The 15,926-nt window shown below is 44.4% G+C and overlaps 1 protein-coding gene across 1 annotated transcript in view; it reads left to right on the top strand.

Annotated features, from left to right (window-relative positions):
* Positions 1–907: 907 nt before the first annotated feature.
* Positions 908–15,926, top strand: part of GRIN2B (glutamate ionotropic receptor NMDA type subunit 2B) — a 166,512-nt gene continuing 151,493 nt past the window's right edge. The window contains exon 1 of the mRNA XM_059816544.1: positions 908–1,318. Within this exon, the coding sequence (XP_059672527.1) occupies positions 908–1,318 (411 nt within the window). The remainder of the gene's footprint in view (positions 1,319–15,926) is intronic.

The raw sequence follows: 15,926 nt of genomic DNA, 5'->3' as shown, positions 1-15,926 counted from the left end.
TACAAAATAAAGTGGACGTGTTTAGGGAAAAGTTCGGTGTAACATCCCTGGCTGTAGTAGCTGAAAGTGAACCTTTGTAAGCTCTGTGGGTCTTTCTGCTTCTGGGCAAAAATAGCTGTCATGGGCTTGGAGGGAATGTCTTCCCCACACTACACTGATCCAGTTTTGGCCACGACCACTGGGAAATTTTGTATTCCTGTTTTTTTTAAAAAGAAATGAACCTTGTATGGGTGAAAGGCATATGGCTGACTGTACTACAGACTGGAGCTGTGTGTGTACTGGTGGTAGGAAGGTTGTATGTAATGGATACATACATACATACATATACATTCAATGGTCTTGCCCATTTGTCCTCACTTTATTCTGGAGGGGCTGTGCTGAGAAAGTAAGAGGGAGTTCTTATCTGCCTGGTCCCTTCAGCCTCCCTGCCAATACCTCCAGCAGAAGGCCAAACTGATTACAAGCACCAGTAATTCTTTTGTGTTGAGGGTGAGCACTTGGACATGGGCTTGACATAAGCAATTAGTTTCACAAAGACAGTCGATCAGCCGTCAAAGGACAACTCTCTTTCACTTTTGATGTGGGTCTCAGAGAGACATGGGACCTGAGAGATGACATGATCCCATGTTCTGCTGACAGCTGTTCTCTGAAGTGACTCCAGACTCTGAAGTAGAGGCTGGACTGGTTTGCCCCCCTCCCTGATTTTAACAGAGCCCTGAATGTAGCCAAAGGGCTGGGCATCAGGCAAGAAGGACTGGTGGGAGGAGGGCTAGTGGCTGAGGAATATCAATGGATCTACCTTGAAGGCTGAGTGCATGATTGACTTGTCAATTAATCACTTTCCCTTTCTCTTATTTTCCCCCTTTCCTTTTTTTTCTTCCTCGCTCAGGGAGCGTAAGAGCCGAAGATGAGGCCCAGGGTGGAGTGCTACTCTCCAAGGTTTTGGCTGGTGTTGGCAGTCCTTGCGACAACAGGGAGCAGGGCCCATGCCCAGAAAAGCCACCCGAGCATTGGCATTGCGGTCATCCTGGTGGGGACCTCAGACGAAGTGGCCATCAAAGATGCCCACGAGAAAGATGATTTCCACCACCTCTCAGTGGTGCCTCGGGTGGAGCTGGTGGCCATGAATGAGACAGATCCCAAGAGCATCATCACCCGCATCTGTGACCTCATGTCAGACCGGAAGATTCAAGGGGTCGTATTTGCGGATGACACAGACCAGGAAGCCATTGCCCAGATCCTGGACTTCATCTCTGCCCAGACCCTCACTCCCATCCTGGGCATCCATGGAGGCTCCTCTATGATCATGGCAGATAAGGTAAATTTGAGCTTTCTTCTATCACAGACCTGCAGACTGAAACTTAAAACAGAAAGAAGTATCTTATTCTGTGATCCTCAGGTGTAGTCTCATGGGGCTGAAGGGTTGGGGGATTAGAAAGTCTCAGATTCAAAGAGAGATTAAAAGAGCTAACTGTGTGTAGCATAGCTGAGAAGAGCCTATTAATCATGTGGAATTACCTGTAACAGAGAAAAACCAAGGATGGAAAGGAGCAGGTAGAAGACAGCTGCAAAAGAATCAGCCCTTTTCTTCCTTAGGAAGGGTAAAGAGCCCCTGAAAATTGTGATTTTTTTTTTTTTAAGTTTTTTTTTTTTTTCTGTGTTTTACTTTAGAAGAGCCAAGGATGCTGGTTTGGATTTTTCCTGCATGCAGGTGGAGGACATTGTGGTATTTTCAGGGACATTTAATACAGCTCATATCTTAATTGGAAAATAATTGAATCTTTAATAAAGCCATCCTCTCTCAGAACTGTTCATTAGCTCCTGAAGTTAAACAGGTGTTAGCTAGAGCAACTAACCAGTCTGAACCAGTCCAGCTAAATCCTTCTTGTTTCCACTGCACTACTTTATTCCTTCGTATCACTGACATTTCACTGTTTTCCCAGGCCCCAGAGAGTCTTCTGGGGAATTACTACACAAACAAGCCTTCCCACCACTGCTTATCAACAGGGCAAGGTTCAGAGAGAGCAGCATCTTTGGCCAGCGGATAACTCTCAGCTTAGGGGAGCCTCCATGGGGTGCAGCTGGACCTGATACAAGTCTTCCCCCCAGGAGTAACAGGAAACCCAGCAATTCACACCTGAGTATGCATTTGGCCAGCCTGTGTGTCTAACAGTGGCCTCTGAGCTGCTGTGGGCCAGTGGGAATATCCAAGAGAAGTGGGCTGCCCTTTTCCCAGCAGGCTCAGTGTCAGACAGAGTTGTGGCCAACCCCTTTATTGAGAAGATCCTCTTAACCACACTTTGTGCATCGCAAAGAAGTAAACAGGGACACAAGCCTTTTTCTTTTACAGGTCACTCTTAAGCGAATCTGAGACATTTAGCTAGGCAGAATCGGGTCTAATTGAATGAAGGGGGAGAATTAAGTTGGCCACTGTGGTAGACTTTCCCTAGAAAGAGATCTAGTGGGCTGAGAAATCCAGGCACTTTCTGTGTTATTTACCTTGTAAACAAATAATCCAGTGCAGGTTATTGTAGGTGAGTAGATGAGAATAAATTAATAACAAATTATTTTCTCACTTTTTGACCAACCGTTCAGTTGCCAGATAACGTACAGTTAATATGCAGTGTTATTTTCTCATACCAGCCTTTGAACTAAAATAGTCATTGAATAAAATAATCACAGGCATTTTTTTCTCTCTCTACTTGAATAGTTGCACATGTGATAAAGTCATTCTGCCCCATTCCACCCACAATGAAGCTTTTCCATCTTGGAGGACAGTCAGGCAACAATGCTCCAACTTGATGCTCTTCTGCCTGCTGTGTTGCACGGTTATCGATGTCTGTGTGAAACAGGTCTGAAGCATTGTTTGAGTGCTGCGTTTCACACTTATGGTGGCATTTTACATTCTCTTTGAACAAGCGTAAGTGTTACTGATGCCAGACCTCCTAAGCACTGGGAAAAGATCCTTGTGATTTTGAACATGGCAGGCCAAATTCTGATTTCAGATTCCTGCAGTGTAAATTCAGCATAGCCCCATTGCCTTTGGCAGGATTAGATCAGATTTGTGTAATTCAAAGAGGAATTTGGCCTACTGAACTTTGCAAAGATTTTTTTCTTTCCACTTATCTCTAGTCTCTCCTTGGGAAGGCAGTATCTTTCGTGACTGCCCTGTGTACCCCACTGGCTCACTTCTAAAGAGCGTTCTGGTGGGCAGGCAGCCCATGGGGAGCTCAAAGGTGGAAGCCTTATGAATGGAGACCTCTGTTTTATCAAACTCTTTTTTTTTTTTTTTTTTTGTAGCTTTGCAGACAGACGCAGGTTACATACAAAGATCTTCAGTTTTAGGAAAGGTCAAGATTTCTTTTAAACATAACTTGAAAAAGGCTGACCTTTACAGCTTCTGATTCACAGGTGCATAATCTTTAATGGGTAATATTTATTTGATGAATTAAATTAAAATATGGTAGAGAGTAAATACATTGATATTCTACTAAAAATACTGAAGTCAGCCTGGTAAGTCCTTAAACAATCTATTTTCCACAAAGGTCCTTTTCAGAGGCTTTTCTTTCAGTGACTCTCAGTCATGTTCTTTGCAGATGAGTTGTGTGTCTGGGGTTTGATCGTGCAAGCATGGATTGCTTCTTTCAGCATCCCCTCAACACCCACAGCAGTCAGCTGTGATTGAACTTGCTCAGCATTTCACAGGTTCAGACCTGCACTTATAGCTTCGTTATGCTCCCTGAGCATTTGTGATCAGTGGTGCCAATGCCTACCTGAAGAACACTACAAACCACTAATGCCTTGGTGTGACAGATAAGCCCCTCTTCTCTGGAGGTTAATGCAAAAAAACCTCAGTCGAACTACCTTCCCGGGAGTAGCATGTGAAATTCTGTTTCACCTTCAGTGAGGATTTAATAAGTGTGCCTGGGAGGAAATTTGGGTCTATGTGTAAAAAGGGCTTTGTAATATACTGTGAAGCTGGTAAATTGAGACACAAAAGGGCAGGCAAAAAAAAGAAAAAAAAAAAGGGGATTTCAAGCCTGAGTTTTCTTTCTCCCTTGTATATATAGACAACAATGTTTTATAATGTGCACCATAGGCTGGCGTCATCTCAGTTAAAATGCATCTGGAAGTTTGCTACCTGCCAGATGGATGTCTAGGCATCATTACAATCAGTGGGGAAGGAGGCACCATCTGAGGACAATTCACCCCACCACCTCAGGGTGCAGTGAAATGCCCGCGGGATACTCCTGTGTCTCCCCACTGATTACTGAAGAAGGCTGTACCTCGACTTGCTCGTGATGCCTCAAGTTAAATGCCATGAATCCTGCCCTAGGTGTAACATAGCAGGTGGAGGTATGTTGCTGAAAATGTAATATCTGGATTTCCTGATTGTTTTGTTCAAACTCGTGCTCTTTAATGTTTCATTTGATTAGATTTTGTAGATAATGTTTATATCTTTTTGTTTTCCCAGTGTTTTTCTCTTTCCTCTGAAAAATTAGTATAGTCATTTGCATATGTTTTTGCTGTTTCTCCTGGGTGCTCATGTCTCTAATCCCACCTGTTTAGCTGTTACAAAGTGTTACATTTAATCCCTCCTAATTTGGCATCAGAAGAAAATGACCAGATGATCTGTGTGCACACTGCGATCTGGGTTTAGTTCCAGGAAAACGATGAAGACACGCGATGTGCCTCACTCGAGCTCTGGAGAGACCACTTTGCTGAGGGAGAGTCTTGTCATAGCCAGTTCAGTCCCCTTAGTCTCTGACGAGTGTGCCATCAGTGATGCCAAACAGTGGGAACGGCAGCAGTCATTTTGTCTGGGCTGGGTGGCCTGGGAGTGATGGCTGAGGGTGTCCGATAGCCCCTGCGTTATCTCCTCTCAGAGGAGCAAGCCCTGCAGCTGTGGGGCAGGGTAGAAGAGTGGCCGCACTGCTTCAGCCCTACAAGGAAGCACCTGGTCCTTGTTTTGGTGCTGACACCTTGAAGAAGGACTAGGAGCATAGCATCATCTCACTGATGACCCCTGATGAGAAAGGGAATAGCACAGATCACTGATCTGTGTTTAATCTGGAATAGATGAGATGGAGAGGGGAGAAGTGTGCACCACCACCAATGCTAGGTTCTGGTAATCCAAAAACTCTGCTTGTGGAAACTGTCTGGTCTCTTCAGTTTCCCTGAAGTCACCACACTGACCTTTCTTTTCATAGCTTTGTGTTGCCTGATCTTAAGCATTAGTTTGCATTGTCCAGAGGACTGCAATGCACTGTGACAGGTGAGCATATCTGCTCCCATTCCACTGTTTAAAATAATTTCTCCTTTCTCCCTAGTTGTTTTGAAAACAGAAATTCAATCCTACCACAGTGCAAATAGCTGACAGATGAGGATGCTCTGTGTTAGGAGGCTGACGGTGGAAGGAAACCTTCAAGACTGCAAACCAAGCTTCAGTTCAGATAAGCACATAAACCAGTATCTTGTGTTTGCAGATCCGAGACTGAAAATTTTGGCTGGGCTTTTCTTCATTGTATTTTCAATATTACCTACTATTACTTCTGCTCAGAACTAGGAGGTAAAGGAGCAGTCACAGAAAAGGAAAAAACTATAACAATGTGTATTTATAGGTATCTTAAGAGCAGAGGGAATTGTTGTTCATATTTAGTTAGGACACTTACTGCATTGGAAAAGATTTAGCTTCTTGCCTAAAAAAATGACCACACTATTTGGCTGACTGGTCTGTTTTGTAATGATAGACTATTTATTTTTTTAAAATAACAGAAAAAGTCAACTTGGTGATAATGAAAGCAGAAAAGATAAGAGCAGAAAATGCCTTGGGTTCTCTTTATAGCACAGCTGGTGACCATAATTTTTGGTGGAACTGTCCCTTGCTATTTCTCCACAGTCAGATTATTTTGCCAAAGCTTCTTGTCCTGTGCAGCTTTACAGTAACACAATGGTGCACAGGCAGCACCCAGGAAAAATATTGGAAGAAGATGATTGATTTTTCAGCTGGCAAAGCATATTCTCATCTGTCTCTGCATCCCTTGCTATTTTCTCCAGGGCTTGCCTGGACAGGGTAGCCATAATGATGGAAATAAAATGGTAGGAAAGAGTGATCTATTAAATTGGGCTGTCCCTGTAATAAAATCTGTATAAAAGCTGCATGAAACTAACCTGAAATCTAAAATCCGTGATCTTCTCTAAGCCAGATTCTCCTTCCTTTTCTCACACAGCATAGACCTGACTTTTCTGCTATTCCCTCCACTACCTTTCTCTTTTTTCCCCATTTACACCAAAGCTGAAATTTCTTCTCCGCCTTTCGACCCCCACTTCCTAAATCCCTGTCCCCTTTCTTTTTGTTTTCTGTCAAGGTTTCCAAGACATGTTGTCTCTTTCTCTTTCAAAGCTGAAGGTTGCTGTGATTGCTCCATGCCTGGGCCTGCAGCAAGGATATTCTTTGGTATTTCAGTGGGGAGCAAGTCCAAACTCAGACAATAGGTGTAAAGCACCAGGGAAGAAAACTAGCTGCTGATCAGAGGGGAGAAAAATGATGTTGCAGGTACAGAGAAGCCAAAACTAGTTGGATAAGCTGAGCACCTAGATACACACTGAAACCAGGACAAAGTCAAAGACACTGGGACAGTGCTGCTAAAAGCAGAACATCTGTAATTAAAAGGAAAGCACTTTGACTCTCAGGTTTCCAAAGGTTAAATAATTAAGATGCATGGGGAATGAAAACCTCATTTTTTCAGATGTAAACTTGTTTCATTTCCATTAGGGATGACATCTGAAATTTTTAGAGCCCTTGTGTGAAGGAAATTCTGTAAAAAATAAATAAATCCCCCTCCTCCCAACAAAAAAAAAACAAAAGAAAAAGTTCCCTTTGAATGGATTATATGCAATGAAGTGAAATAAATTCCAAACAAAATGGTGCTTAGAAGGGGGTGTGTGTGTGTAAAGGCACATTCTGATCTGCAAACATTGAAAGAGTATGGTTCAATGTTGTTAGAAGATTTCTATCCCTTTTTTTTCCCCTCCAAAGCAAAATTCCATGCAGTTCATGTAATTTCACCAAGCATTTTCCTTTCTCTGAAACTGCACTTGATGATAGTAATAGTTTAAATGTTTCTTAGACTAATGTAGTGATCAGTAAAGATGAGTTTGATTTTTAAAAAATAAAATAAAAAATGCAGTGGTTTCCCTTCAAGCTTTTAATATTATCAAGGACATGAATAATACACTTCTTTTGCTTTTGGTACCTAGTTTCCTTTTGCTGCCAAACAAAAGCTCTGTGTAGCTCACAAATAATGAACTAAATATCATGTGTCCTCAAACTATGAGTCTGCTGCAAAAGTTGGGGAGGGAGAAGAAAGGTAGGTCACAGAGATATAGAGAATAAAAGCCAGTATTGTATGCCAATGTTGTTTTTCCCTTGAGTATGCACATGTAATAACAGACCAGGTGGAGCTGTAATTTATGTTTACATCTGTGTCTAATCTGTCCATACAAAATTAAATTTTTTCGTATATAGAAAGGGAATATAGGTAGCGAATTTCTGTGGAGTTTAATTAACATCTGAGAATTTCCCTAGAACAATTTTTATTATTTTACAAATAAATTACAGCACTTAAAATCCCTCAGATATTAGGAAACCTGGAAATGAACTTTTAAGAGCTTTAACCTCTCCCCAGGGCCATTAAATCCTTCAATGTTAACTCTCATTTTCTAAACAAGAGCTCAAGTACTCTCGTCAATATTATTTCAATGAAAAAAAAAAAAGACTTTTCAAAGAAATGTATTGTTTCTTTTATTAAATATCCTATTAAAATAGTCTGCCTTTTTAATTTTTATCATTTCCCTCTACTTTATCTCCCATTTGCTTGAAAATAACTCCATTTCAAGGCCTTCACTTTTTTGGGTGTATGGTTTTCAGGAGTCACAAGAAAAAAATAGGGAGTTTGATTCTTTTTTTTTTTTTTGTCACTTAAAAAACCCCAAAGAAACAAGAAATCGCCAAAATATTTTATGGAAGTGTAACTTCCCTTGAAATATCCCCATTGCATTTTCCCCCCTAATAGTTTCTACTGGATGCACTTCATATATGCCCTGAGCCTTGGAAATGCAAAGCCTTGGAAACCTGAAGCCTGAAAGTACCGTCTTCACTTGTGTCACAGGGTTGGGGAGGGGAAAACCTGGAGGGACCCTGGTGAGCCTCACACCCTGCCGAGGTGCCTTGGGGCGCTTTTGGGCAGTGGCAGTGCTGGGGCGGGGGTAGGATGCAGAAGGAGAAGAAACCTATACAGAGGCATGGATGCCTTTCCTCGGAAGAAGTTGTCCCAGACAACAAACACCAAGCGAAACTGAAGTCTGAAACCTTTACATCAGCCTTTTGTAGCTATTTATAAGCTGCTTTATTCTGGGTCATAGAATTCTTCTTCGAGGAGTACTGAGTGTTAGTTTTATTCTGTTATTATAGTGATGTTTTCTTTCGGGTGACAGAAGATCTTTCCTTGCCTAGCTCTAAACACAACCACTGCAACCTACCTGAGGGAAAGAGAAGCTGAATTAACCTCTTTCCTACTAATGTTTAAATGCGGGTTGCTATTGTCTGCCTGGAAATAGAAGTATTGAAATATCTGTGAAGAAAGGGTTGATTTCCACCCAGCTTGGACCTGGCAAGTAATGAGGCTGTTGTGAAAAAGTTCTTTCTTGCTAGTTTTCTAACCTTGGTTTTTCACACTGATGATGTTTAGGTAGATCTCCAAATCTGCGATCACTTATCTAAAAAAAATCTGGGAGCTTGATGAGATCTGACCCATAGTTATTTATAATCATTATTATAACCTCTTTCTTAAAAATAAAAAACTCAACACAAAAGTATTAAATCAATTTGTGCCATCCCCAGCCGGACAAGGAGATTAGTTTCTTCATTCTGGAGCAGGCAGTCCTTTATTACAACCCCAAGTGGTTACTTGTCTCACAAAATCTAAATTAATTACACTCAAATTTGTCCCTACCCTGAACTGGCCTCAAAATGAAATTGAAAACATGGAGTGTGAAATTGCCCAATGCTGCTGCTTTAGATCCACGTGTCATTCCCCAGTAACCGCAGGACAGAGAGAAACAATTCTTTCCAGGGAATCCCTTATTCTTTTTGCCTTTTACTTGCCTCATCAATCAAGTTTGGAGGGTATGGATTATGAAGGAAGTTAAAGGAATTACATATACGGAGGCTGGAAAGAAACAGGGTACAGAAAAAGATATAATTGTAGTCTGTGACTCTGTTAAGGGTCTGGAGGAACTGATATATGAAGAAAGACTGAAACAGCTATACATGTGTATTGTAGATTGGCTGAACAATGAGTCAGGGTATGATTTATATGTGCAGTAAATAATGGTAGACTAAGATTAGAGAAAATAATGCTCGGTGTAGCTGCCAGAAGTAGGAGTGACAGGATAAAGTTGAGAAAAGATATTAAATTATTTCTTATATGTTAAATGATAATACTAAATGATATATATGTGTATTAAGAAAAAAGTTCAGACACTGAGTTTTATTAGGATGTGCTGTAGTCTCCTTAGGAAAGAGCACGGAAACTGCGTTGCTTCAGCTGTTTTCAACAAGGATTGAACTAAGCACTGGAGAATGTATTATGTAGCTAGAGTGGAGAAGAAAGAGGATGAACAAGATGAGAGACAGGAAAACTTCTCTTGAATCTAGATTGTGAGAAAAAAAGAAGCGGGGGGAAGAGAGGGCTTGATTGAAGTAATTTCTAAGGGTGACTGGAAAAAAAAAATACCCTAAAGTCTCTGTCAAGGCAATTTTTCTCTGTGCTTTGGCAATAGCTTCTAGCTGTGTGTTTATGAGGTTCCTGATAATAACAATAAACGTATGTTTCAGAGGAAAGGGGGAAGAAGGAATGAAAGAGATGGAGAGTCTAAAGGCAGGCAGGAAAAAAGTGAAAAAGGTGGGTCCACGCAGTGAGGAGGACTGATCTACAGGGTGCCAGCAGAATCAAGCAGGTCTGGTAGACCAGAATCCTCATTGCAGCTCTGCTCTAGAACATGACTTTAAGACAGTTGCTCAGCTTCTGTGTACAGCAATTGAAGGAAAACTGTAACAATATTTTTGTAAAGTACTTTGAGCTCTAAAAAAGGCAAAGGCTATCTAATTGCTAGGGAGCAATTAATGGATTTTTCTAGCTGAAGTAAGTACAATGCTTGATAAGAAAATCTGGACTGTAGGAGGAGAAGCTGTAGCCCCCATTAGAGGTGGTTGAACAGCTGTGGCATGCAGGAGAGCTTATTGTATGCAGGGCTGATGGTACCATCTATTGTAAGCTTGCCCAGCACTCCTCATTATAAGGTCCTCTTGGGGGTTTCCTATAAGTTTGCCAGACTATGAATGTTTGAGCAAAGTTTCATATGCCAGGTGTATGCCTCAAGCTGATTGATTTATTTCACTTTTTATTTGGAAAATAAAAAGGCTCTCTCTGAAAATGTGGCACAGGAAGATACATGATTTACCGGTGTTGCAAGCACTGGCATGTTTTCCTCCAAAGGTTCTGCCTGACCACCACAGGTCTTCAGAGCAAAGGCACAGGTCTGGAGGAGTGTTTTGCAGGACTTTTAACCAGAAACACACTTTTGCAACCACTGCTTAAGTTGCCCCAAGTTTGGCCTTGTTATAAGCATGAGAAACTGTGTATGTGCAGCAGAGTCTTTTTAGATGTTAGCCATGTATCTTGAAAAGATCTTGTCCTTGCAAACTGTGCTTCAAAACTGCACCTGGACCTGGGGACTGCACAGGCCATGCTGGGGCTGGAGCTCTCCTGTGGGGTCCTGGTGGGATCCAGCCAGGAGAAATGCATTGTAAAGCAGGGGATGTGAGCTGGAACATGGGTGAGGTGGGGGGGCATGCAGGGTGTGACAAGGAGCCAGTGTAGAGGGGGAGCATCTGGAAGAGATCCTGGAACAGGGAGCTGGGCAGGGGGGCTGGATAAAGGTGGGAAGCAGGAGGTGGGGAATAGGGAAAGGTGGAGAGGGAGAGGAAAGAGGAGGAGATGTGCCTGTGCAGGTGATGGTGCCTGCACAGGTGATGCTGCCTGGCTTGCCATGGGAACAAGAGCTCAGCCACTGCGGAGCAAACAGGACGTGGGGTGTGAAACGGGAGCGGAAAGCCTGTTGGGTGGAAACTGGGTGAGGAGAGCAGGCCTGGGCTGATGCAGGGCACAGGGCAGTGGGATTGGGCAGCAATGCTTTCCCTGTGAGCTCTGCCTCCCACTCCAGTCAGACAGAAATATTCCCTCCACGGTCCATACTGAGACACAAAGGGAGTCAGAAACGGCTCCTTGGGCGAGGATGGGGACAGGGACACTGGCATCAGTGCTCCCCCCTGGGGGAAGGCCAGCAGGTCTCCCAAAGCGTGCCTGGGACTGGCTCGGTTGTGCCCCTCCGTAACCAGCACACCCTGGGCTGGGGCCCCAGGCCTGGTGGGGAGAGGGAAAAGCTCCTGCGAGGAGGGGGCAAGCCCCCCGCAGCCTCCACCAGCTGCCTGGCTCCGGACCAGCATGGTCACCACCAAGCCTCTGCGCTGGAGAGGAGAGACAGAAGCCATTAGGAGGATGCTCTGTGACGGAGTTGCCGGCTCCTCCAGGTGTGTGCTCATCCAGTGCAGCGCTTTGTCCTGGCTCCTGCTCAGACGCTTGCTTTGCTGCTCGCTTTCTGCAGAGGCAGAGTGGTGTCCTTACCCCGCCGGCTTGCTGCAGCAGTACGGAGGTGCGGGATGAAGAGCCACATGGTGTGGTCCAGCCATGGGGTTGGGTAGTGTGTCCACCGGGCTGCCAGCCTTGTTGGCTCTCAAGTCCTGCTCCACACCTTCCCCGCTTCCGCTCCTCTCCCTGCTCCCGCTTCCCTTCCTCTCACCCTCTCCTGTCTGTCACTCTACCCATTTCTTAATTATTGTTTGCACTGTGCTTTTAAAATGCGGTGTGCTGTATAAATGTTAAGTGTTTTTATTATTATTTCTGCTTTCTCATTTGCATCCCTCACCCTTTCTTCTCTCACTATTGTGGCTTCCAGAGAGAACGTGTGGGCTTACATTATTTATAGCTGGGTGAGAGTAATTACAGAAATGATTTAATTACTCAGTTAATACTGTTCTCCACATCACCACCTTGACATGCTGGTGATCCTCTCACCGCAGCCGAACAGGCAGTCTAGTGTTGTCTATACCACGTCACGGATGAGTGGGTAAGGGGTGGCGAAGCTTGGGGAAAGGTTTGTGACAGCCCTGCACATCACTGGTTACTCCCCCTGGGCTAAGGGATGAGGCTGCTGAGCTCGTGGGGACCTGGCCAGGGGCAATGTGTGGTGTAACCTCAGCTGTGGCAGAGCTGCCCGCGAGGACGCGGTGTGCGGTGAGGGTTCGTGGCTCCTGGCTGGTGGGGGCTCCCTCCAACACAAACCTACTTGAGCTGAAGTTTCAATATTTGGTGTGCTGCATTAACCAGCTCTTCACATTTATCAAAGGTCAGAGATCTGGGAGGGTTTTACTGACTTAACTTCTATTTAAGCCTACCAAATCATAGGGTTCACACACTCTGCATGGGGCTGAGCGTGAGGTAAAATTACTATCGCTAGAAATGTTCTTCCTTGCAAGTGGCTGCATGTAGCTCTGACCCTCTTGAAATAAATGAGTTTTTCCTTTGAAGGGGAAGACCTCCTCTTGCTGAGACTCCCCCCATTGGAAATACAGTGTTTCCATCACTTCCAGTTCATGAAGGCTTGTGGGGAGCAGGGAATCTCCCATTGCTGGTGCAATATGGAAGGAGGTTTAGAGAGGACAGTACGCGCTTTCCTGCAGCGGACGCGCTGAACAGATGTTTACTAATACCTTTTAGTTATCTACTAAAGACAGTTAAAAAAATCTCCACAAACCATCTAGTGAGCTCAGGAGAAACGTAAGGAAGATGATACTCTTCTGAAGGTACAGTAGATAAAAAGGAGGGGTCAATGGATTTTAACAAAGGAGACAGTCGCTCGGGAAGTGGAGAGAGAGGCTCTTGTTGGATAATGGTGCATTTGTCAGATAACGGTGTATGGAGAGAGCATTTCTCAGAATAGCCTGCCTTCTGTGTCTACAAGTTGCCTGGCTCCATTTGGACTCCTTCATGGCCCGGGCTGTGGGCCAGGCTCAGCCTGTTCCTCGGTGTGGCAGGGCTGGGTGGGTGGTGGGAGGGTTGGGAACAGGTGGCATTTGGGCTGGTGGAGTGGAGTGCCTTTTCCACATGGCACTGCCTGCCAAGCTGCCAGGCACAGGACACCTGGTATCTGTATGGGCTCTGCCCACCTTCCAGGAAGTGATGGCAATCGAAGAAGTAGGCTAAAGTGTTTTGAATGTGAACAGCCTTTTTTTTTTTTTCAAACATCCAACACGAGACAGGTTAAGGCAGCCCAAATTTGAAAAAATGCTGGGCATCTCCACCTTTTTAAAGTTGGGTCTTTCATGTTGTATCTCTGAATGGACACCCAGAGTCACTCATTGCTTTTGCAAATCCACGCTAGAGGCTTTCCCACCCCTCCCCCCAGCCCCGATCTGGCACGCTCGAAAGTGAATTTTATGACCTGACATTGGAACAGCTTGTTGAGAAGACAGAGTGAGGGAAAGGGCGATGGTACAAGTAATTTTGTCAGCTCCAAAATGGATGGATGAACCCTGTTTTCAGTGGTTTTACATCTCATGGTTAATTGACTCTTTAACTGAATTATATACTAAGACTGTAATGTGAGCTCAGCCCTTAGTAGACACAAGAGAGTCCACAGAGGAGAGAACTTGAGCTGGGTGAAGAGATTTCAGAAAAGCTGAACTCATCCTTCCCCCAATGGTGAGGACTGGCGGCATTAAAAGGATCTCATTTCTCCATCCACTGTCCTGTTTCAACGGGAAGATGTCCAGTCCAAATAAGGGTGTGCCCATAACAGCTTCAGTTTTTCAGGAGCTGGCTACATGTCCTCCCTACAATAATCCCATTTTCCCCAGGTCTTCTATTGCTTTTCTCCCAGTTTCCACTGTGTCTTTTATACCCACTGGCTGGGCAAAAGAGAGATGTACTGTGGTGCCCCGGGGGGTTCTCTGTATAGGGGCTGCCCACTACAGGCATGCTGCCAGGTCAGGATGAAATTTATTTGATTGCCTAGTGAGCCTTTGACTGTGAGTGGGTGAATCATACAAACTGCTGTGGGGCCAGACAAGGGCTTTGGGACAGCATGCCATTGCGGGCTGTATTTTGTACAGCACTGTAAGAATTTAATTCTCCTTGAGTCCTCTGCCCCATTGTCAAATCAGGTGGAAATGAAATTGGCCAGCAGGTTTAAAAGTTACTGGAAAGCATGACTCATGTACACACAAACACACATATACCATGTTTGCAAGAGCCTCGTATCCTAAAGGAAACAAGCTAAAAATGCACACAGAAGGTGGGCAAAGCCCTGCGTCGGAGTTTCTCGGGAGCTGTGTTTTCTGCACGAGTGACCCATGTGCAGCGTGTCCCAAACATGCTTGCAGCATGCTTGCCCTCTCTGCCACACGCTCCCGTGGTGACTCACTCTGATTCACCCCAGTGCAGTCCTGCTCAGTGATTCGCATAGATGAGCATGTAATACGAGTGTTGCTGTCTCTTGGGGTTGGATGTTTGGTTCACACTTGTGCTCGGCACACATGTGTGCGCTTTGTGACTCACGCTACCGCACCATGGTGGCTTGGATCGCAGCAGCAAATGAGACATAGTCATGAACAGGTGCTTGCTTAGTGTTGTGTGTTTCTGTCGGTTAGCTTTTGAAGGAGAACATGGTGCAAGGCTTGAAGACTTTAATATTTCTATCCAAACCCAAACCTCTTGAGAAAAGAAATTAGCCTGATGACAGCAGCAGTAATTGGATTATTCCGTTAGTACCCTCTGTGGAAGAGGAGGGCATGTGCCTTTAACTATATTTTCAATGCAGAGACTTAAAAATTCCACTTAAAATGTGAATGACACCTTGGTTTTCTTCATAACTGACAAGCAGACATCTGTTTTCTGCCCCACTTTCTTCTGCCTTTGGGCTGGCTGAGCTTTCTGTCTAGCCTTATTCTTAGCCTTGTGGCAAGGCTACAGCAAGCTGTGGTGGTTTGGGTTCCTCAGGTGGCACTGAAGGAGATTAGGGCATGTGCTAACCAGTGGGTGCCTTGGGTGGGCTGAGGAGAAGCCAGCCTGAAGGTGAAAATAAGGGAGTATGTATCCCTTGATCTAGAAGAGAGTGTGTGCTGGAAAGGCTGAACCCCTGGGAAGGAGAGAGATGGGAAGGTCTGAAAGGTGTAATGAGATGAAATGTGGGGTAGGGAAACGCACAGCAAACTTTGGACATGTCTCTGAGCAGCAAATCCTCCTTGGCTCTATGGGCTAATCTCCTGCAGTTGCGGTCTGAACACTGAAATAATTTATAATGGGACTGAAAAAATTTTGGAGTGTGTGCTTGCCTTCAGGAGACAGTACTGCTGAGGTGGAAGGAGGTAGGGAGGAACTGGACAGAGGATGAACCAGCCAGCCTTCTCTTTCTGCTAGTTTTGTTCATCTGGCAGAATCCCCAAACTCATGTGGCCTCCCTTTCTTTTGTTTTAAAATTCTTTGATTATCTTTTGGTAAATTTTTGCTTATTTGGAATCTGCCAGGAGAATTTTGCTGGGGTTTGGGCACATCCGAATGTTTGATATGGCCGTTACCTGGCCAGAGATGTTATTTTTTTTTGCTAGCCAGTTGGTTCCTCAATTTAGATTTAATAAGTCACTTTGTGCTCCATTAATTAGGTCTTCATGCAAAATGTTTAATGCCAAAGTGTGCTCGCCTGCAGGTGGTGGAACAGCTTCATTTAGGGAATGGCTGGAGACCTCA

This window comes from Gavia stellata, chromosome 4 (genome assembly GCF_030936135.1).
Source record: "Gavia stellata isolate bGavSte3 chromosome 4, bGavSte3.hap2, whole genome shotgun sequence".
Classification (NCBI taxonomy): Eukaryota; Metazoa; Chordata; class Aves; order Gaviiformes; family Gaviidae; genus Gavia; species Gavia stellata.
The sequence above is the reverse complement of the archived record's forward strand: the minus strand, read 5'-3'. Positions and strand labels throughout refer to the sequence as shown.